We start from the raw sequence: 24,181 nt of genomic DNA on the forward strand, positions 1-24,181 counted from the left end.
GACCGAACGCTAGCAGAGGTTGCCCAGAGAGGTGGTGGAGTATCCACCTTGTAGACATTCAACAGCCACCTGGACATGGTCCTGGACAAGTGGCTCTAGGGGACCCATGCTCAAGCAGGGCGTTGGTTGGACCAGATGACCTCCAGAGGTCCCTGCTGACCTTGACCATTCTGTGATTCTGTGGAAGCAGATCTCTGCCTCTCATCCATGCAGCTCCAGGGCCTGCCTATTGATGGAGAAAGGCTTTAATTTAAAAACTAAACAGTCAAACAGTAATTGCAGGAACACCCACTGGCAAGTCTGGAAGCAATAACACTAACTGGCACTTCTAATCCTGATTCAGTGCATCTCTCTTCACAGAATATGAGTTATTGATTCCCTTTCAGGGCTGAAACTGCTCAACACCTTCAGTACCATCAGCGCTCAGGTTTTTAATGACCACAGTGTGAAGGCCTGAATAATGCATACCTAACTTCAGGGGTTTTGTGAATAAAGTGTACAACCTGAGAGAAAAATGTTTACATAGGTAATCTCTCTAACTGCACCAGTGGCCATTATTGGAAAAACTTGTGCACCGCGTGTTACAGAACACAGTTCTGTTATTCACAGAACGTATGTGCTCTTTCCTACCCACATCCCCCAGCTCTCACACCTGCACTAGGGAAACAATCTCCCATCTGAAGTGAACTAAATGGATTACACTACAACACAGACACAGAAATGGCTTTCAAAGCAGACACAAGTTTTTTTCTGAACTGGGTAAGCTCAGGCATTTCAGAAACACCAACAGCAGCATCTCAGAATCCAGCACAAATATCTACCCAGAATCGAGCTGCATGCTTCCTCAGCTAATGTGTTGGGAAGTAAAGCTCACCTAGTTTAAAAGTTAAGTTTCTAAAGCCTTTCAAGTCTGTACTATGCTGCAGTGCAAGCTAAACACATTCTTTCAAAAGCAATGAGTGTACTTGGCATTTGGCATACTAAGCATCAATTTAAGTCAAGCAAGGTCTACACAACACATTTTCATATGTGATTCCCTGGGCTATGCAAGATGTAGGAATAGAATTTTACACTTTTACAAGAAAAAGACTAGTTCTCCAGCAAACCTCTATCTATGGCTAATCACTCTACTTTTACTTACATCACAAATTATATTTCTGTATTCAGTTTATCTTGAAATCTAACCAAGAATCAAATTACAACAACTTTGAGACACAGCAAATAAATGTAGTAAAGATGCAAAACTTCTCTGTATAGTGTCTGAGTCAAACATTCAACAGAGGCATTATTAATTACTGGCCTGTAATTCTGAATTATATTGACTCATCCCACTGATTTTCTCCATACCTGTCCAAAGTTACATTGTAGGATAGGACAGATGCACCTTTCTGGAGGATCTTCCATGAAGTACAAAGAAGGGGGTAGAGCCACAGAGGACTGGCTGACAGATAAAAATAATTTTAAGACACTTCAGAAAAGCAAATCGCCCCATGTCACTGTGATGTCCTCTACCTCAAACTTGTGAGGCCTCTTCCAGAACACTTACCTGAAAATGTACAGTATTAATAGAGTACATTTACATTTCCAGCAAAGGCATGCTTGTTCAACAAAGAGTTCCAGCAGACTAACATTTAGCAAACTCATCCTAAAAACACATCTGAGTAGTAACTAGTTAGTATAGGCTGGCATACAAAACCATTTTTAAATTACAAGGAAACCTATTTACCTTCCTTCAAGAGTTAAGTTTCACTTACCCAAAACCAGAGAGTACACTGCACAATCAGAATACTGGCTGGTTGGCCAAGAAACACTCAGGACATGATCACAGCACCACAAGGTATCTTCATTCCATCTGTATTTATTGAAAAATATTTACATATTGATCACTATGCTATTAACTGCTTTAATAGTATATTTACATAGAAAAGGAAATGAAGGCCATCACACTAGGATGGGGGAAGATTGGCAAAATGTCTTTTCAAACATCTGTTTTTTCCCAAGCTGTCATAAGCGAAGAACGTTCTCACACTGAGTGTGCTGGAGTCCCACAGTGTGTGCGCCACAAATCAACAGCTTTGCTGACAATAGCGTCAGTGTTATCTTGAGGAATCTACAAAAGATCAGGTCAAGATGCCTTGTCAGAGTACTTCATTTGGACTGTTTTGTTTAAAATAAAGATTTTACATTTCCAGTTCAGATTTTATCTCTTTACATAAAAGACAACTAATCTAGAATGGCATCCCCCTGCCCTACCATCCCACCATGCCTCCATCCTACACGTGCCATATTGCATCCAGGTTTTAGACAAAAAGTTTTTATTTACAAAATGATAAGAGGCCTACACAGGCATCTCACACTTCACACATCTTTAATCGGACATCAGGCAGAACTTACACTGGCCATCCACTCTTACAAAAGTATGCAATCTAACTAACCTACATTACATTGGGATCCTACAACCCTGATTACTCATTACTATTCACAGAAGGAAAGTTCAGGGTCAGGTTTATGATCCCATCCTTGCATCAACAAAAAAACACACCTTAAGTTTATAGATTCACACTCAGGCAAGGAGCAAAAAAGGTACCAGCAACCAACCCTGTAAGGAGCTTCCAGAAAAACTAACCTAACCTCATCTGCACTTTCACACAAACACACTTTAGTATCACAAGGAATATTGTCAAATCTGTACAAACATAGCTGACACATTCCCCCAAAGCCAAAAAATAATTTCCTTCTACAAAAGCCTTACCTCCTGATACCAAAAAAATTTTTATTCTCATCCCTCTGCATTCTCTCTTCACCTTGGTACTACTAGACTATTCTCGGTAAGTCATGTAATAATATCTTATGGTATGTTTGCAACAGGCAAATGACTTTATAGGCCGTAACACGCTTATACACCACAAAAAGTAATGCAAAGCACAAGAGAGTACTTACATTTTCCAAAAACTGTGCAATCTTTTCTGCCGTATTCAGTGCTATTATCTTCATTTTAAAGGTTAATAATATCTCCACAGCAACAAAAACAAGAATCTTGCAGGACCCACTAATAACTTTGTCCCAAACTCTAAAGAAAAAAACAAAAAAAAACAAACAAACAAAAAAAAAAAACCACACAAACCCTAAGTATTGTTGTAGTGCTTATCTGCTTATTTATCTGCTAGAATGGCCTATGGCCTTTGTACGATCCCCTTTTTCCCCCGATTACATATATGAATAACATCAATGTATTGAATTATTCAGGTCAGGGTAAATAAGACATTTTATCTGCTCCTAAATATATACAGAGCAGAGTGATGGCAAGCAGTAATGTATTGATATGGTATGCTCTGGCTTAGAAATGGAACTGTTTACAAGCTCAAATACAGAAATCAAATCTTGTTACAATAGCCTGAACTGTGACAACTATTCTACAGTGTATGGTAAAAGTAAGAATTTTTCCTAGTACAAAAAAGGAACCAAATTTTATTAGCACACTTAACAAAGACACTTTCCAACACTCTTCAAACAGTTAAGTAGATGAAAATTCCAAAGGATGTAATACTGAACTACTACATGTCAAGAAGCTAAATAGTCCAGATCATTGCTGTATGAGATACAAATACAATTTATCCACAGGATATAATCCATGATGTTTAAATTAGATACAAGGAACAACTATTAAGCCTTTCAATCCATCCCACTCTCAGAATTACCTAAGCACCCCTACCACTCGTATGAAAGTGTATCTGGACCTTGCAGTTTTAATAAAACCTGAAGGACAGTTCTCCACAAGCAGCAAGTACTTCAACAACAGAACTTCAATGAATATTAGGAGATCTGTTCTACTAAACCAGCCTGGAACAATAAGAAGTCATCCTTCAGCCAGCAGCATTATCTCAGGCCCAACTCAAGGGGATGAAGGATTATCCAAAACCAGTGTGAAACCATCTGTCAGATGGCAGCTTTTATGGGTTTGCATTATTTTTAGCTCTTGAATTTTAAGAGCTGTGTCAGAAAGACTTTCTGAGGATTGCTGTTCTTGTTCCTTCTGGGCACTTTTTTCTATAATAAGTGTTTCTCCTCCAAACAAAAACATGGGGACAAAGATCACCTACTATCCCCCATCATCTCCGAATACACCACCACCAACTGGAAAACATCTTCCACAGCCCATCTACAAACTTGGATCTCTGGGTGCTCTTCTTCCAAAGACAATTCAATTTATATGTGACCTTCTCAGAAGGACTTGTCCTTCAGCCTGGAGTACCAGGAGAACACAATACAGACATAACATGAACTCTAACAGCTGAGCGAAGAGTGGGTTTCATACTTTTCAACAAGAAGCAGCTAAGCAGTGATAGTCTAACAAAGAGCCATGAAGATGACTAAGGGACTGGAGCATCTCTCCTACAAGGAATGGCTGAGAGAGCTGGGACTGTTCAGCCTGGAGAAGAGAAGGTTCAGGGTGATCTGCCAATGTCCATAAATACCTGAAGGGAGAGTGCAAAGGAGACAGAGCCTGGCTGTTTACAGTGGTGCCCAGAGGCAGGACCAGAAGAAATGGGCACAAACTGGAACACAGAAGGTTCCCTCTGAACATCAGGACACATGTTTTCACAGTGAGGGTGACGAAGCACTGGCACAGGTTTCCCAGAGAGGTGGTGGAGTCTCCATCCTTGGAGAAATGCAAAAGCCACCTGGACATGGTCCTGGGCAACCAGCTCTAAGTGGCCCTGCTTCAGCAGGGAGGTTGGTGGGACCAGATGATCTCTAGAGGTCCCTGCCAACCTTAACGTTACTGTGATTCTTTGTGAAAAACTTCTGTAACTCCCAATGTGCCCCCACACAGCGCTTATTTTTCACACTGTGACTCAAATAAATTCTTCATCAGTTTCTTACCCATCTATTCGCATAACTCTCTTGATACTATTTTCAGAGCCTCTCCATTCATCAAAAAAATCAGACTAGAATTTAACTTATAATGGAGAAATGAGGAAAAGAGTATGTGGAATATGTGATATCCTCAGGACTACTCTTAAATAGATGGAATCCAACAAAAAACTCACATGGACAGATTGGAAAAAAAGGCACCGCCAATTTCTTTGCCCTTTGCAATTTCATTTTAATTCCCTGTCTTGCTATGATTAAAAATGAATATAATTCCCATATGGACAGGAACAATAAACAATCCAAGATGAAAATTTTCATGCTGCTTTTGTGGATCAAGCATCCCTGGACAAGTGATCACGGTAAACACCACATTGACGCTGAAGTCAGGTCTAGAAGATTTAAACAAGGCTATGAGAAAACTGAGACCATACCCCTGTTCCACACTGTCCAGGTCATGCCTGTTTACTTCTAATACATTTTCCTTCACAAACCCATCTGTTTAGAACCCAAGAACCACTCCCAGTGTGTTCCATGGGCATCAGAACTGTAATTATGAATAACAGAGAGTGGCCCACCTCAGAAACAGGAATAGACTTTTAAAGTTCATATTAAAGCTCATGTTAATTCAAATACAAACTAATGAAACATAAAACACCCAGCCATCTTTCATCGGTTTGCCTCCAAGTCTCCAGACTTCTGTCTCCATAATTACATTACACTGGGTTACATTTCATGCTCAGAAAACACTCCAATGTTTTCCTGCATTATTTAGTCTGATTCCAGAACAAATGTTTTTTAACAATGGCAAAACAGATGCAGTATCTAAATCAGCAGTGCCTAACAAATTTTGGAAGGGGGTGCATAGCGAAGTGGATGAGATGTCGGCACTAACCAGCTGTGTCTGCTGCAGTATTATCGCCCGTAACATTTCCAGCTATTGTTACTCTCAATCCAACTCCACCAGCCACAGCAACAGGGCAATGACTGTGTTGACACTCTGATAAACTGACCCTCAGTCAGCACCTTGTCTATGCCATGAGAGCCAGGAATAGCAACACAAACTGTGTCAGAAAAGTGTCTACTTAGAATAGAAAAAACCCACAGCAGTTTCAAGGAAACACTTCCTTTGATGATTCTATTTTAATATAGACACCTTCATACATTGTGTGTCTATTGATAATGTGTGCAGGCATGGTGTTCTCAAGGCAGTTCCTGAGGTTCTTCAACCACTACAGTGCAGTAGTATACAAAAAGCATCACATCACTGCTGCTCCTTCTTCTTCTGAAATACTGTCATTAATCTCAATTCTTCCCCCTAGGCTGCAGGGTAAGCGCACCCAACCTTATTCCTTGGGTGTGCTTCTCCAGTCATCCAGGCCAGAGATGTTTAAAGAGAATCAATGTTGGCTTCTCTGCCTGACACACTTCTGGGTGTCCTTTCAATGGTAACTGCACACAGAGGGACACAATGAGGCTTGCCAACTATCTCATCCTGATGTTATGACATGATCTTGTGCCTGTCTGTCTCCAGAGTTTGGAAGCAGCTCAATTATTTAGACAAAGGCAAACAGACTTTAAGTTTATCTATAGAATAATAGTAGCCCATATGCACATTATTATGCTTTCCCACTCCACAGTAAACTTAAGGTCTTTTTCATATTTCTGTTGTGGCTACTAACAAATGACTTATTATCACTAGATGTAATTTATGCAGGACATGGAGACGACAGATGTAAAACTACAGAAGCCATATATTAATACATGAGGTAGTGTCACTGTGAAAGGCAACCATAAGATTTCAGAACTACCAACCACTTCGCCACAAACAAGCTACCAGGGGCTAATAACCTAACACCACCCCATCAGCTATTACAGCCATGCTAATCCCAGTTCTTCAGTGCAGAATGCAAAAAATGTTAGCCAGGGGCATGATACATGATTGGCAGCATCAGGCCATAAAAAATGGCTGGCTTATTCACAATCATATCTGCAAAGCTGCACTACTTCTCTTGTAGCTGGATCATCTGGGGTGACAGAGCTGGAATAAACTGGCAGCCAAAGAACCATTTGGCCTGTAGAGCTGAAGCCACAAAGGGGACACAGACCTTTAGCAGCTGGCTGGCTGCGGGCCCACACAGCACCATTTGAAAGTTTCCCATGCATGGGGCTTACTGAACAGATAGCCAGATATGCTGTTGGAGAATTTGAGCGAATAGGGCAATGGTGAGCATAAAAACAAAGGTGTGATCCAGTACTCCCCGTCTTGGAGAAAAGTTAAGTCTTTCTGCCCGGCTCAAGCCTATGCTACAGGCTGGTTTGTGTTCCAGGAAGTACTCCATGTATATTCACAGATTCAGAGAATTATTTTGGTTGGAAGGGACCCTTAGGATCATTGAGTCCAACCATAACCTAACTCTAGCACTAAACCATGTCCCTAAGAGCCTCATCTACATGTCTTTTAAACACCTCCAGGGATGGTGACTCCACCACTTCCCTGGGCAGCCTGTTCCAATGCCTGACAACCCTTTGTGTGCAGAAACTTTTTCCTAATAACCAATCTGAACCTTCCCTGGTACAACCTGAGGTCATTTCCTCTCATCCTGTCCAGGTGGGATACAGAGCCCTGAGGACACAGCACCTTCGAAATGGCCAGTCTGCTCCTCTCCTTTATCAATGTGCCACCTTAAGAAGTTTGTTAAGAAGTTTGTCGCATAGTACGTCAAGTGTATTAGGGCAAGCAAAGATGCTGCATAAGCTCAAAGGAAAAGCTTCTACGTGAAACCTGCCTATAATTCAAATGGACTTGGAAAATGAATAAACTGATGCATAAATCCTACCTATGGTATAACTAGGAGAAGTGTGCTATAAAACAGTATTTATACTGAATGACAATGCATGTCAGGACTAAAGCTGGTATGTAACCTCATGTCACCATTACTGGATAAAATTTCTGAAGAGCATATACAAATCTTGTACACCTCAGAGAAAAAAAGAAAACCATGAAATTTAGATTTAGCTGCCTGGCAGAGAAGACTACAATTTATAGAAATACCTAAGATCTCTAAGAAATACCGTGCTAAATCATAAGTTAAATTAAATCATAAAAGACTGAGCTCAGATAATCTCTCACTTGCCAAAAAAAAAGTAAGTAGAACTCACAGGAGAATTGGAGAAGACCTGTTTTCATTTCTCACAAGTTCCAACACTGCCATCTGGACACATTTCAGATAAGCATTCGTGATTCTAGATTCTAATCCAAACTGAATCTCCAAGCATTAATTAAGTTCATCTGTCACATGCTACCCATGAAGTATGCTATTTCCTTAGCAAATGAGGCCATTATGATTACAACTGAATAATTCAGAAACCTAAACTGGCAAGAAAAAGTGCACTTTTATCATGTTCCCACAAGAATCGTTGGGAAAAGGGATTGCTGTGCCACTAGAAGTACGAACACGTGAAATTTGTTTTTACTCCAGAGTGATACAAAAAGTCAGTGTTTTGACCTTCTCCAGGGAGAAAAAAATTTAAAAAATCAGGCCATCAAAATATTGTATTCCAGTAAGGTGAAACAGTATAATGCTAAACAGTATAGTAACTGGACAAAATATTTTATATAAATGAACTGATCCAAAACTGTAAAAGTTCGAAACTAAAATTCTGACAAGCTTAAATATTAAATAAAAATTCTTCATCTACATTTTTTTCTTTTACTCTATCAAGATGGCACAGTTCCATAAAATGTTCGGTTTTTCAACAGAAATTTAAAAAACCCTGAGTGAATCTTCCAAGAGTAAAACTGGTCTGATGCAAATTCCTCTTTCAGCTCTAGTTCTCAGCTGTAGGACCTTGTAGCAAAACTGAATCACATAAGCTCTAAATAAAAATATCTCCTAGAAGACATGCAAAGAGGAGACTAGCAAGTCCCAGCTAGAGCAGTCACTTCTACTGACATCAGTTTTAAGACATCAAGTTTTATGGAAAAAAAGCACAATGAAATAAGGTCAATCATTATCGGCTGAAAGTAACTTAATGCAAATGTGACACAGAGAAGCAGGCAAACCATACGTGTTCAATTGTTATTAAGGATGTAACAAACATTTTCTACATGCCTACATAATTTCTGTAGCCATAAAATTATTAAAAGCTTTTAACCACCACATCATGCACAACCACTACACAGAAATGACTATTTTGGAGTCTTATAAGCTCTTCATAAGAAAAACTTGCGATGTAATAATTACCATGCTGCATGAAGTGTAACACCTAAAGGTCTACTACCAAATCGTTTAGTTTTGGTTGAAAATTTTTTTTCTCTCAGGTATATTCCTCGTCGACATTAAAACATACAAAACCTCAGAGGTACCATGGTGGTACAACAAGACTAGAGAGTATGGTTTCTAATCTTACAGCTTGTTCCTCAAAACCCTCATTTTTTCTTAAGGGCAAATCGAACATTTTTGAAAGCAGTTATTTCCCACTTTCCTTCATGAAAGATGAAGTCCTAGATAAACATGCAAGGCTGCATCATTAATCAGACTATGACTAACCTTACAATCATAAAGCATTTTCTAAACAGCATTTTACGAAGCTCTTTGTTTCCACACTAGGTTGTTATACTAGCCACTGAAGTCCTGGAGATGGTGGAGTAAAACTTTCCTTGAACCTTGTTCTCAAAGTTACCAGAGAGCTGAAAACAAAAAGATTGTTTTCTTTGTGGCACGTTCTGCCCAGCTATGAGCAACTTGTTAAAGCAAAAAGGATATGCTTCTCTACATCTAGTTTGAACTTTCTGCTTTCCAAGAGTTCTCAGGCAGCAGAACTAGAGAAATCACACAAGCTTCATTTCAAAAACCCTCCAGTGAAGCACCACGTACAAGAATTTTCCCCTTTTAAAAGCTGGAAAAGCTATTTCTAGCTGTAGAATCCTGATATCATGCACTATTTCATTAACTTTGTAACATTCAAACTGCCCTACTACTTTTAAAAATAAACATTCTGTCATGGTTTAACCCCAGCCAAAAACTGAGCACCACACAGCCACTCACTCAATCCCCACACCCCATAGGACAGAGAAAGAACTGGAAGGATAAAAGCGAGAAAGAAACTCATGGGCTAAGATAAAAACAGTTTAATAATTAAAAGAAATAAGGAAAAGATGAAAGAAATAACAAAGAGCGAGGAAAATAAAACCAAAGAAAGGAAAGTGATGCAAATAAAAAACAATTGCTCACCACCAACCAAGTGAGTTCCTGAGCAGGCCCCCCTACTCTGCCCCCAACCTCCACCTCTGTTTAATTGCTGAGCATGACATCATATGGTCTGGAATATCCCTTTGGTCAGTTGGGGTCAGCTGTCCCAGCTGTGTCCCCTCCCAACCTCTTGTGCACCCCCAGCCTCCTCACTAGTGGGCTGGGGTGAAGAGCAGAAAAGGCCCTGGCTCTGTGTAAGCCCTGTTCTGTGGTAACTAAAACATCCCTGTGTTATCAACACTGTTTCCAGCACAGATCCAAAACATAGCCCCACACTAGCTACTATGAAGAAAATGAACTCTATTCCAGCCAAAACCAGTACACATTCCCAAAATGTTTTTCATCTAGTGACAATACAATCCCTAAGCAAGGATTTTGGTTAAAAAGCCTGAAAACTGACTACCATTCAGCTATCTATCACTAAGTGGGGATTTAGAGTTTTAAATCCTAAGAGGCATTAAGCGTCTAACACAATCAGCCGCTATATTTAACTCCATTCTTTTTTAATTGCAATGTGAGAAATAACCACACAGAGATTACCTTGCAACAGTAACAAGTAGAATCGAATCCAATTTTATCATTTCCGAGTCAACAATGAAGTTAACTCTAGCATCTTACAGATAAACAGAAGTTCTTTGCCTCCTAGTGATGACATAAGGCTAAAATTAAATAAGAGAACTTGCCTCTGTAAACTGGACTCGGGTAAACAGCCTGCAAAGCACTTTTTAAACCAAAGATCATAAGGGAGTTTGCTCATTGCAGCACATGCTTTCAGATGCATCAGGAGTCTGTTATCTTCTATGTTCAAATACTGCTCCAGCATTTTCGGCTGAGAAAGGAATTGGAAAATTTTAGATCACTCACATCATAGTACCCTCCATAGTTAATGCACACTGGAAGACAAGAAATGTCTCAAAAATTTGATCAGCATAAAGTAACATGTTAAAATAATGAAATTGCACTGATTTAATTAAAAACACCATGTTCCAAAATACAAGTGTTGCTGATTTTTGCAATTACCTACCTAAGTACTTAAGTAAACAAATAATCTCCGGTTCCTTAAACTGCTGACCACTAGCAGAATTTCCAAAATACGCAGTATTCCCTAATGCAAGGAGGTGTTTAAGAGCTTAAAGCAATGCAGAGATTCAATGTGCACTAATTACTGTTACCTCCAGGAGTAAAATTGAGTTTCATTCACCTCAAAACTAATCGCCTTACCATACATCAAAAAAAAAAAAAAAAAAAAAAATCTACACACAATGCAGCAAAACCCAGAAAATCAATTCTTGTTCAACATATAAAAAGCTGGACATTGATTTCTTGTTTAAAAATCAAAAATATTTAGAAGCATAAATGTGTGTGCAATTATCCACATAAAAATGTGGGTAATTCTCCTTTCATTTAAATTCTAATGTAACACCATACACATGTTCATAAATTCAGGAGTACCTTCATGCTATTTGTCATAATTAGGCAAACAGCAAATGATTCCAGCTGTCAAAGAGGGAAAATACTTCCTTTGTCCATATTCTAACATCCAGAGCCTTGGTACAACGTTCATACTGAAACAAAAACCTCTGAGGGAGATGCTTGGCACTCTCTGTGTAGTGAGAGCACATACTTTCTTTAGAAGAGCTCCTGTCCTTCGAAAGGAATTATATAAATCAGCATAGTTGGATGTATCACCTCCAGCAACAGCAGGTGGGCTTAAAAGTACTTCTTAGTTCCAAAAGAATAAAAAACAAAGGACATGCATAATTGTCTGCAACAAATTTTCATTCAGTGAATGCTAGTGCTTCTGATACTTTTATTTTTAACTAAAAGTTTCTTATCTGTTAACACTTTGAAGGATTAAAAAAGCTTTTGTAATTTTTCTAAGTATGCATTTTCCTCACAATCAAGTTTTAATTTTATAAACTAGTAAGACAGAAATTAAAAATTAATATTCTATGAGACTATTTAAATTATCAGTGCCAAAAGAACTCTATTCTACTTTTTACTGTAACTTAATTTGCAACACACTGTTTTTCTGAAGATGCAGTACCCTGTTCCATTTATAAAGCAAAACAATTGTGCTTTGTCTGTCGTTCAACGAGCAGCATATGGATGCCAGAGATGCAGCCTAAAAAGTAGGAGACATACATCAAGATGTTCTTAACTTTGTGACATTTCTAATTGTTTAAAATAAAGAAAATACTTAAGTGACCAACTTGTGAGAAATATAATTCAAATAGATACATTGCAAGCTTTAGCTAACCTAAAAAGAAAATAAGATGTAATTTAAAACTCTCATGTAGCAAACAAAAACAATTTCTAAAGTTTTGTTAGATAAAGTGTCCTACAGGACAGCACAATCACAAGACAAAAAGCACTCCTCCCTTTTTCCTCAAAATAGTTGGTGGAACAGAATCCAAGGGTGTCACCTCCGATGCTCCAGTTGTCTCCGTATATTAGTGCTTTCCATGACTGGCTCTCCTCACAACAACAACAAAGAAGGGGTTTTTCCTTACCAGTTGTTGTAATGAATCTTTGTGCTTGCTGTTCAGCTGATTCACAAAGCAACTGACAAGCCAATAGCATTCTATAGGGTCCTCCACCATTTCTTCCATTGCTTTAGCAATAGCAAGAAACACTTCATCTTCAGGTTCCTAGAAAACAAAGCCAAAAACAGTGAAGTAGTATTTGACTACCTGATTTAATTTACATCTTATATTCCTTTTCCCTGCTATGTGGGAAAACAAACTGGAATCAGCGTACACAAAGAGCTGTTCTGACATCATAAATAGAACATCGGGCACCAGCTGCATTATGGTGACAGATACCTATTAAATCAGAACAAATAAGACTTGTCTTGCTTTTAGAGCTGAAACATATATATGGTTTAAAGTTGTCAAATGTTCTCAAATGAGATATTACACCCTAACAAGGCAGTGATAATCCTACTTCTATGCCCCACATTTTTATACTGCCTAGGAGCAGAAATTGTCATCCTGTTCCTTGATAAAGGCCAAACAGGCCCCTCACACACCTTCATCAAGGATGTTACAATTACCGAAAAAAAAAATAATGTGGTCGTGAGCTGTATGCCTACCTTCAACATACAGAAAATCATCTCATTTGAGATAAACATCCTCCAAATAAATATTTTTTTCCAGGTAGTGAGTATCTTATTACCCACCAGAAACATGCGATGGGCATGCCATCATCTCTTCTCCTGAGGATATACTTCCCTAACAGAAGTATGAGCATGCCTGAACCACAGTGAAAGGTATGACTGCACATAGGGTAGATGGAGGCAAACTCTAAACCAGCTCAACCTCATGCCAACAGCTAGCTCAGGAAGCGTCTAAACTGGGAGCATGCACAAGGAAAGCCTCTACATTTGCCCCGTTTCTTACAGTCTTCCTTACACAGGCAGTACTGGCTACATTAAGAGGCAGGGGAACAAGCCAGGTATGTATCCACAGTCTGATCTACTGTAACCATCAGCAGCAGTACACTATAGTATCACAGGCTCTTGCACAGATTACAACTCATGCAAAATGTGTGGACAGTCTACATACTACCGGGATATGCCTCTACTACATGGACTGTGGCAATACACGCAGATGCCTGCTCAAACTCTGCTTTCAGATGCATACAACATACTTAGCAGACTTCTGTCATTTGTGACTCAAACATTTTAAAATGTTGAGACCAATCCAACATCAACTTTACATTCCCTCTACCTCCACAATAAAAAAAAAAAAAAAAAAAAAAATCTGCATTACTGTCAAGCAGTAACCTCTTACAAGTTTCAGGGGACAGTTACTGAACTGAAAACAGGCTGGTGTAAAGACAACAAATGCTTTCTGCAGCAAAACAAATGTAAGTCACAGGACTAATATACTGTCCATCTGCTAAATACCACCTCTATGAAACCCCATCACAGTACTGAGAGCAGCTAGTGCTCTGGGATGCACTGACAAAACACTTGCTCGGAAAGCAATACCACTCTAAAAGGGATAAATTTTCAGCCCACTGCATCACATGCCAAGATCAAGGAAGTTTCTCTATAGGAAATGTCCAGGGTAAGGATGGCCACATTCCTAGGCAAAGATGAGGGCACAAAAACACTCTCCCCCTCCTCCGACAAAAGAATGCTGTACATAATCATCCAGTCCAAAGTAGTACTGGATTTTCCTTGTTAATTTTAACCTTGATTTATTTTTTAAACTTTTTAAGTTCTAATGTCAAATTTTGTTATTACAGAAGAAAAAATAACAAAATAAGTTGGGCTACAGTGAACAAGGATAAATTAACATTAAATACAGGATAAAATCCACTTCAGAAAGTCCCATGGCTACTTTCATCACCTCCTCTTTCGTAGAGGCTTATAGGTAAGATCCACACATTGTTTTCATCGTGATACCCATACATGAGTACACTGTAAACTACAGAGTAGACGCACTACCTGATAAAAGCCTGGATCAGTTCAGACTAACAGAAAAAGGATGTCAGTACATTAAAGTCTAGATTTAAAAGCAAATACTGTAAATAGATGACATAATTTGCAATAAATCACTGCTTGTACTGGCTCTAAATTATCCCTGTTCCAAGACATTTAAGAATCTACGAGCTCTGATTACGTCATTTTCATTTCAGTGCTATAAAGAAAACTGAAATGTACTAGAGTACAACAGGCTTGAAGCCTAGCAGGCAAAATACACAGAAGAGATTTTATGGCATAAAATATTACGTAAGTACTCAAGGGAAGAAAAAGAGAAAAGCACTTCGACTACAATACCTTATTTTATACTAGTACTTCTCCGTTTTCCATTCATCTCACTTTGTCTACCTACATGCATTTGTGGGGCTACTTGCAGGTCAGTTCCTCACAGACTTATAGTTTGAAGTTAAACAAAATACTGCATTTAAAAGACTTAAAATGACAACTGACCAATGGAAAAGCCAAGTTTCGAGGCAATTTTCCTGATTCCAGCTGATGTATGCGGAGGAAAACATCTACCTGTGGGGTAGAATCATTAATAAAACGAATTACACGAAGAGCATGATGTATATCCCAGTATTGCTCCTTCCGGTACTTCATCACCAAAGCATGAGATTCATGGTGGGGAGGAATAATTCCTAAAAATAAAGAAAAAAAAATAAGCAACTGTAAAGAGAAAAAACAAAGCACTCAAATTTCCTTTCCAATAGATCTGCCTAAATTTAGTTTCTACTACAACTTCAGTCTTCAGAAGTGTAGGACCCGGCACTCCAGTTAGTTTATAAACATGCTCAAGTAATGCACAAAATTCTACAAAATTGGAAGTCAATGGACCAGCAAAGCACTTTAGCATTATGTGTATAAAAACAGATGTAATATGTTAGCTGATCATGGGCAAAATCTATCCTTAAGACTACTGTTTCTCAAGCTCTTCTACAAGGTTTTCAGCAAATGAAAGCTGACTCTATTGTATACCACACCAGTGTGCCAGTAAGAAATGTCACTGTTGGGATAGATGAAGTATAATTTAACTGGTTGATTCTCCCTTTCCAACAAATCTTCCTCATTTTTAAATTGTGAATCTTACTTGTTTATAGCTACCTATTAATACAGTACTAGTTGTATATTTGCGCCCAGCTTCCATTTATTTTGAAAACAAAGTGGATGGAGAATGATTTTTATACACATTAGCTGTTCACATTCTGAAATTCTATACTTGCTCTGAGATGACCAGAGAGTATATACATGCAATTAATTAAAGCAAAGATACCATACATTCCAGTATTATTTAATGAACTCTTAGATACCTGCTAGAAAATTTTTACTCACTGTATCACAGATTAATCTTCTCTAAAACAACATTCAGAAACAAAATCAATCAGAGGCTGAATAAGTTACAGATTAAAACTTAAGAATACCACCCATACACTTTGCAAGGCAATGTTTTTTACTTTCTCAGCACAACGCAAGTATTTTTTCTAGCTTCCTAGGATAAAAAATTAAAAAGAAAAAAAAAAGTACCTAAGTAGATAGGCAGAGAAAATTAAACTGTTTACAATCTCCGTAAGAGACACTCAACATTTTACTCAATCATTCCCTCACTCTAGACGCAATCTTGCTGTGCACTGATGTTAACAACAAAACAGGATTCAACAGAAATAAGATCTTATATAAACCAAAGCAAAAAAAGCCACTTCCATATCACTAGCAGAGCAGAATTTTTCTTGTTGTAGAAACCCATGAGAACAAAGTATTCTTCAAAAATCAGTTCTGAAACAGGCTACCTGCTGCTTTTCTCTCTCATTTAAAGAAAAAAATATTCCTGCCAAGTGTTAAACCATGAAATGGCTCAGTTTTAGTAACAAGCACATCAGACAGAAAATTATCTTTTATTTTCCAACTGCAAACCTGTCTGCATTTCAAAAGGTGTGACAGAGCAAGATATCTTTCACGTTATGCAAAAACAGAGTCAGCATCATGTCTTTGTATGTACATACTGCCAACTGCTTTCCTCAAATACAGAAGACTACCTTAGGCAGACAGAAAAGAAGCTTAAACAACACAGGGATGTCTAGAAACCATCATACTTGCACAGGAAGTTAACAGAGACATCACTGACATACCGTGTAACCTGGAACAGCATCGAGCCTTGGTATGTGTCTGAGACAACTTTGCTAATAAGACGGAATCCCTTTTGTTAAACTATTAACATTATTTAGAAAAGATGTAACACCTCTCACCAGAAATGGACTGGGCTGTTAGTCCAGTCATTTAGGGAGAGATATTTTGCACTGCCCTTCTGAATACCAGCTTTTCTAACGCTGAGATGCAGCACAACAAAACTCCTTGTACCTCTGTTTACCCAAGGAGTATACAGAAAAATAGTATGCATATTTGAAATACATCACTCTAGGTTTAAAATACAAACTCCATTAAAAAAATCAATATAGTTTTCCACGCAGTTAACTCAGAAGGTGTTTTCTGTTATCATATGATTCACAAATCATCATATCTAAAACAATCAAAGACAGACCACTGTCTCTGCAGTGAGCTACAAGTTTGCCAAGAGACTGTATTTTGCTATTATAATTTTAGCTTAAAAGTCTTGTACTGAGTCACTTGCCTAAACCTCCTACACTACATTTCCTACTACTAATATTTTAAAGGATGCTGACTACTTCACTAGGGCCCAGGGTACAAAGATCTTTTTAATGCTAAAATTAGTACTCAAACAGCAGAGGCTTTTATCAAGTAGGATTATTCTGTTTGTTCAATGATCAGTGCCAAGAACTTCAAGTTTTAGAACTAGATCTTGCACACTGTTCATTTACTACCTCTCCCCAAAAATGGCTTACAAATCCAAATAATCAGGAATACGAAGCCACAATCTTTAAATTGTAGAAAATTGGAGGGGGGGAAAAAAAGAAGGAAAAAAAAAAACCAACACGGATTGTTTAAAACTCAGTGAAACCTTTCCAATACATTATTTCAAACTCCACACAGCGGAGACCAAGAAGGGAAACAGAAGACAGTTACTTGAACGGTGTTCAAGATCATGGCACCGCCTAGCATAAATAAACATCCTAAACCAGAGAAAGACTGTTTTGTAAAATACTCATTCTGAGGCTGGAGTCAAATCTTCCTGACTCTGAATCACATGCCAAAATCTGCATATAAGAGATATATACAGGATCTGTACCACATATTCTGACACTCAATCTGGCAGCGTTTCTAGGCTGCAACTCTAACGGAAGCTCCAGATACCTCTTAAGGGTCAGAACTCCTGGACCTTCCACAGCCCCTCCTGTCTCTAACTGACATGACCTCACATCCAGCACACCCAACACACTTGACCAGAAGTAAAACCAGAAGAAAACAAGATTTTAGAGAACACAAAGTTTCCCTTTAGAATAGACATCCATTCCATACCTTGCCTAGCTTTTTGAGTTTAAGCACAGCTTTACTTCAAGTTAATTGCCTGTTATTTTAAGAAAAAAACTAAGCATATTTTCAGGTTATCAGTGACTTACTAGAATCCACCTTTCGAATCCATTTTATAAATATACTTGCATAGCGTTACAAAGTTAAATATAGAAATGCACTCTTCCAGGTACACTTCAGCAAAAATTCTCAAAAACTGTGCATGGAATATTGTTTTATAATTGCCATTGTGCATCCTAGGTGGATACAAAAATAGGCTAAATATGTACCAGTAGGCAAGGTAGCACAGAATAATCCATGTCATTAACTCTCTAAACAACAACAACAAAACCACACCCACACACCAAACACCAGAAAATATCCACCTTCCTACATACCAATTTCTACAGAGGATCACAGATGTTATATTTCATACCTAAAAGCACTTTCCACACCAGTATACGATACATGGATGGGAGAGGAAACCTTTGACTAAATGTGCAAAGCTTCTCAATATCTGTAGGGAAATAAGAGAAAAAAAAAAATAAGGTAAATTTAAATATAATTATAAATAGGTGTCCTGGTTTTGTTAAAAACCAAGTTTCTCTTTTAGTGAATTTTGCCTGTCAGCTAAAACCTTCATATTAGCTGCATTTTCCTGGAGAACCAGATACACGTTTTGGTAAACACAGCAAGGTTATTCATAAGGATGGATGGACATCTCGCAAGAGGGGCAACGAGAAACAGGTGACCAAGGAACTGAACAATGGAGTATAACATCCCATTCACGTGAATACTTCATATAAAAGTGGGAGATCACGAGGATCTTGTCCCTTTTGCTTATGGCCAACATTAGGAGAGGACCTTGAGAGTTGTCCCTGCAAACTGAGGCCTAGTGACAGAATGAATCCAGCTCCGGTTGGCTGCAGAGTCCAATCCAGGACTTTGGTTGCCGGCTCTGCAGTTGCTGAGACTTTCAAGATTGGTTTTGTATATTTTGTATTATTTTCCCTACTCTTATTAGTAGCATTAGTAAAACATCTTTAATTTTTCCAACTCTCTTCTCTCTGTCCTTCTTTCCCTCTAGATCACCTGTCCTTAGTGGGAAGTGGGGAGAGGGAGGGTCTGATGGGGGTAGAGGGGGGAGACGGGGTTAGCAATACATCTGCCACAGTTTTATTGTCACCCCGCAATCAAAACCCTCAACAATAGGTTTGAGTCTCTGATCTACCTGAGTATGACAAATCCTTAGCCACAGATCAAAATCCCCACTTTCACCATATATTCTCAACCAACACTTCCAATACTTCAACTGAGAATAGAACGTGCCCTGTAAACTGCAACAACTTTGAAAAATATATACATTGGCTTGATTTAAAATAAAACTACACTAGAATTCACCAGGTATAAACTGTATCATTTCTATACACATTTTGTAAATCGTGCTGCTATGTCAAAACAATTAAGGGCTTTGTTAAAGGGACAAGATTCCTCTTTCTGTTGTTAGACATGTGGCACTCCTCAGGGACCAACAGCATTAACAAAATTGTTCTGAGGTTAGATGGAATTAACAGCATGAGATTATATATTTTCAGATTATAACAGCTTTCATTAAAAAACTTTAAGGTTCTTGGGCACAAAGAATGACAGAAGAAAAAAAAAGAAGCAAGCAGACAAATCTTTTAATAGTTTTCAGTTTTTCAGATCTTTGAAACTCAAAGGACTGCTAGTAATAACTCAGAGATCAGTGGTAAAAGATGCATAACTTAAATGAATACTAAGCACAGCAGCTAAACACCTTCTATTATTCCCTTCCCAGCCTCAAATGACCAAAGTAATAGAAGAAACAGTGAAATCAACTTGCCCAATCGGTCATCTTTTAACAGAATTTCCAGTGACTTCTTTTCTTCAACTCCACGAAACCCCACTTTTTCATAATACACTGAGCGGAAGTTTCTCTGAGAGTCGTCAGCCATGATTGATTCCTTCTGGAGAAACAGTAATTCTCCTTAAGACTTACAAGAATACATTCTACTGTGTTAAGGTCAAGTACTTTTGCACACCAGTCAATTGCATATGTCTCTATAGTATTAATAAACCCTACAAAATATTAAAATCTTCCAAGATTTTATCATATGCTAACACAGGCCATCATAAAAATAACTGAGTCTAAACAAGGTCTAAAGTTATCCAAGTTCCAAATGAAAAACAGGGATTAAAAGAAAAAAAAAAAAGTTAATCCTGAAATAAATTATACTATTTTTTAAAAAGTTTCCCAAAAATGCTGGAGAGACACTTAGTCTTTTATGTGATTTCAAAACCAATACAAAAAATACAGTTAAGAGTCTGACAAAATTTTGGGTACAGAAACCCTACCCTATCTGTTACACAGATAAGTAAATTCACGAGGTTTCATACTCACCAGTCAAGGCAACCAGAAGCAAGGACAAGCCAATGTTGGCCTCAGTAGCACAGAGGTTACGAGAAAGAATATGGCTAGGTATGTAGGCTTGTTCTTAAGTTGTAGATTTGAATTAGAAGTTCACATTTTTATCAGGTGCTATAACAGCCACAGTCTTAAGCTTTTTAGTCCAGTACTAAAAAAAAAAAAAAAAAATGAATACCTCATCCCTATACTGGAAACAATGGTACACTGCGGTGAGTACTCTATGTTTCAGAACAAATGTAACTGACATTTCAATTCAGTTCAACCTTCTAAATATCAATTCTGTCTACTCTGCAGGTCTGCAAATATGAGAAAGTTCTGGTTTGTAACTCAAAGGACTAAATATAATCTTAACTTTCATGCCCAGCGAAAGCAGCAAAATTTGGAGAAAAGTAATTTGAGTGAGAAACAACAGGTGAATGATGCATTGAAAAGCTTTTCTAGTTAAATTCTTCTGTTCCTTGCTGAACCAAAGGAGCAAAGCATTTGCAGCTATAAACAAAGGCCATTTTGCAAAAAAATGCACAATTTAAATTTGTATATCCACTAGGCTTATTTGCCTTTCAAATTAAGTCAATTTATAGTGCTTTGTAGGAGCAGGGCCAAGACCAGACAGAAAAATGTAAACCAGCAAAGGACTGAATTAATGCTTTCTGAGATAGGTCAAAAACTATCTCAAAAACACAGAAAAAACATTTGTATTACTTGCAAGACATTCCAGGTGTGCAATATCCTTATGAAAATGACTGTGATGTTCATGTATTGTGTATTTTAGGGTTTACTACTCACGTTGCAGCCACATCTAAAAGCAGATTTATGATGCTATAGGCACTCAACTACACTTAAAATACTTGAAATTTTATAAATATGAATACATACTGCATAGAAAACAGCCCGTACCACTTGTGGAAAGCTGACAGTAAAGTCACAGAAGAGAAACAATAAATACCATTTGAAAAATAACAGTACAATCTGTAAGAAATGAATGCTATATTAATAATTTTAAACTATCAGTATACCAGCAGTATATTTTCTCAGTGGAAAAGAGAAGGAACACTGTTTCCTCTCTCCCTCCAAATTTAGGATATATATTTTCACGTTAGGCAACCACTGCTGCAATATTCACACATACTGTCAACACACTGGAAAAAGGAAGGGGTAAAATAAATCCCCAGCCAGCTCACTTCAAGCATTCTGTATGGAAAAGTACAATTAACTCATCATGATTTGAAAAATTAATGCATTTTTGGTCTTAACGGCACTTTTCATCATATTATTAACTCTCATGCCAGGTGATTTTAATATCAGCAATGATATGTACAATACTTAGTAGAGAGGCAGACACGATGCAAATACGCTTCCGCCAATTTACAGCAGGCCCCTCCCGCGCACAGACTAAGCTCAGCTCTAGGCCCGGCCTCCGCAGGCCGCGCAGCACCGCCCTGGCCTAACGCCCCCACCCCCTCGGCCTGCACAGCGGCCACACCCGGATAAACCCGGATACACCCGGGCACCGGATCGCTCCCCGCCCCGGGAATCACACCGCCAGCTGGCGGCTGCCCTTCTCCCCACACACACACACACACACAGGGGAATCCCGCTCCTGTGGGCAAGGCGGGGCAGACAGGGCCCCACACACACCCTGCGGGGCTGAGGGTCCCGCTGGAGCCCCCGCGGGGGGGTGGTCAGGGCGGCGAGACGGGGTGGCGGGTAGCGGAGAGACAGCAGCGGAGAGCCAGGAGGCCGCGCCACCGCCATCCCGGGAGCGAAGGCGACCGCGGGGCCCTGGGAATGGGCAGGGGCTTGGGAAAGGGATGCGAGCGGAGCCGGTGACAGACACCACCCCACCACCGCCCCCCAGCACCTACAGCAGGCTGGCCCGGCCATGGCGAGGACATGAGAGCGGCGGGGGCGCATGCGCGGGCTGCGTCCCGCCCCGGCGGCTGTGGAGGCGGAGTGTTGGGGAGGGCTGTCCCGCATCTCTCAGAGCGCGCTGTCGCTCGTTCTTCCTCCGCGTTTCATGAGGCAGTTTTGGGAGCGGCTAAACTCACTGGGTTTGTTCAGCCTGGAGGAGACTGAGGGGAGACCTCATGGGGCTACAGCTTCCTCACAAGGGGAGGAGGAGGGACAGGCGCTGGTTTCTTTAGCGACCATTGACAGAACCCGAGGGAATGTCAGGAAGATGTGCCAGGGGAGGTTTAGGCTGGACATGAGGAAAAGGCTCTTCTCCCAGAGGGTGGTGGAGCACTGGAACAGGCTCCCCAGGGAGGTGTCACGGCCCCAAGCCTGACAGTGTGCAAGAAGAGACTGGACAACGCCCTCAGACACATGGTGTGAACTGTGGGGTTGTCCTGTGCAGGGACAGGAGCTGGACTCCATGATCCTTGTGGGTCCCTTCCAACTCAGGACATTCTATGATTCTGTACTGAGGCCTGCCAGAGGAAAATGACAGCATCTCTCATACCCCTGTCTCAAGGTGACAACCAGAGGTCTGGGTGTTACAGCAGAACCAGCTGTGCCCAGTATGGAATTATATGGAGCAGTCATCCAAAAAGTACAGTTCTGTGCAAGACCCACTGATAATGCTTGTCAATAAAGGAATAACTCCTTTAATGCCAAGGCCCTGAAAAATAGCAAAGAATGATATTGCCTGTACCGTATTATTTACTACAATTGGTATGCTTGGCATTTTGGCTCACCCACTGTGGCACTTAGGGATATTTTACTTATAATGATCTCTAGGAAGCTAAATGCTTTTTCCAAAACCAAGATTTATTCTGACACATGTGAGCAAAATACTTGATGCTAAAACTCCCACCCCTCAAAAGAGATAATATGAGGACCTAGATCTCACTGTTGGAAGCTAACACTCAAAAATCAACCCATGCTGCCAAAATCATGGGACATCAAATGTGTCGTATTATTTGTTTGGTTGTTTTTTTTAGATGGTGGTGGGGTTTTTTTTTTCAGATCTTTGAGATCTTGCCAGCCAGTAACTACAGGTTTGCAAGGACTAGGCAGCTGCTTTTAATAGCTGAGTTTTCAGCTCATGGTCTCTTTTCAGGAGCAGAAGCTTGAACAAGACCATCAAACACCTGAGTTAGCACCAGCAAGATTTCAAAGCACCCTCCAAGACAACTGTGTAGGTTAAGTGGCCTATTTTCAAATGCACAGAACATGCCATTATTTTAGCCTTGCCCAACGCTTTTAAAATGCTAAGGGGAAAGAACACTGCTGCAGAATGGTCACGCTTTTGCTGAACCGAATTGACACAGGAATGTTTCTGTTGAGTCAGTGCAAGACCTAGCAAATACGCTTCTTGAAGTAATTCTGTACAGCAGCAGGTGGCAGGCTGGTGCCATTTCTTGTCATTCTTGGCTGCTTCACCTCAAATACATCTTTTCTCGATAGATGGCACTTGTCTCTGGATGAGATCTTTTTGGTGCTGTTGGGAGCTAATCAGTATCATTAGATTCAGAAAACAGCAAGTGAAAGTCAATTAAATCTCTTATGACTTTTAGTTATTCATTTTTTGCCTTATCAAGATACATTATGTAGCTATAGTGGTGCTTTAGAAAAGGCTGAAGGTAGTACTATTTATTTTAGCAGTAATTCATTGTACAGCAGGTACAGAAATATTTTAAGCAGCTGAGCTACCAGACACTGTGCTATGGATTCGCATTACATTAATGTTAG

At 39.4% G+C, this 24,181-nt stretch overlaps 1 protein-coding gene across 2 annotated transcripts; it reads right to left on the reverse strand.

Moving 5' to 3' along the window:
• Window positions 1-1,827: 1,827 nt before the first annotated feature.
• Window positions 1,828-22,424, reverse strand: TBC1D7 (TBC1 domain family member 7). 2 transcript variants are annotated; one of them, XM_082044978.1, is made up of 9 exons: window positions 22,354-22,424; window positions 20,462-20,636; window positions 19,904-20,024; window positions 18,476-18,556; window positions 15,070-15,257; window positions 12,641-12,778; window positions 10,811-10,956; window positions 2,941-3,070; window positions 1,828-2,110 (listed from the first exon to the last, which is right to left on the reverse strand). In XM_082044978.1, the coding sequence occupies exons 3-9, from the start codon at window positions 20,013-20,015 to the stop codon at window positions 2,024-2,026; spliced, it is 882 nt and encodes a 293-aa protein (XP_081901104.1). In that variant the 5' UTR covers window positions 20,016-20,024; window positions 20,462-20,636; window positions 22,354-22,424; the 3' UTR covers window positions 1,828-2,023. The 2 variants fall into 2 exon arrangements, with proteins under 2 accessions (XP_081901104.1, XP_081901103.1); XM_082044977.1 differs by having other exon boundaries at window positions 19,904-20,027.
• Between the last annotated feature and the right edge of the window lie 1,757 nt (window positions 22,425-24,181).

This window comes from Streptopelia decaocto, assembly GCF_964273445.1.
Source record: "Streptopelia decaocto genome assembly, chromosome: 2".
NCBI classification, from domain to species: Eukaryota; Metazoa; Chordata; class Aves; order Columbiformes; family Columbidae; genus Streptopelia; species Streptopelia decaocto.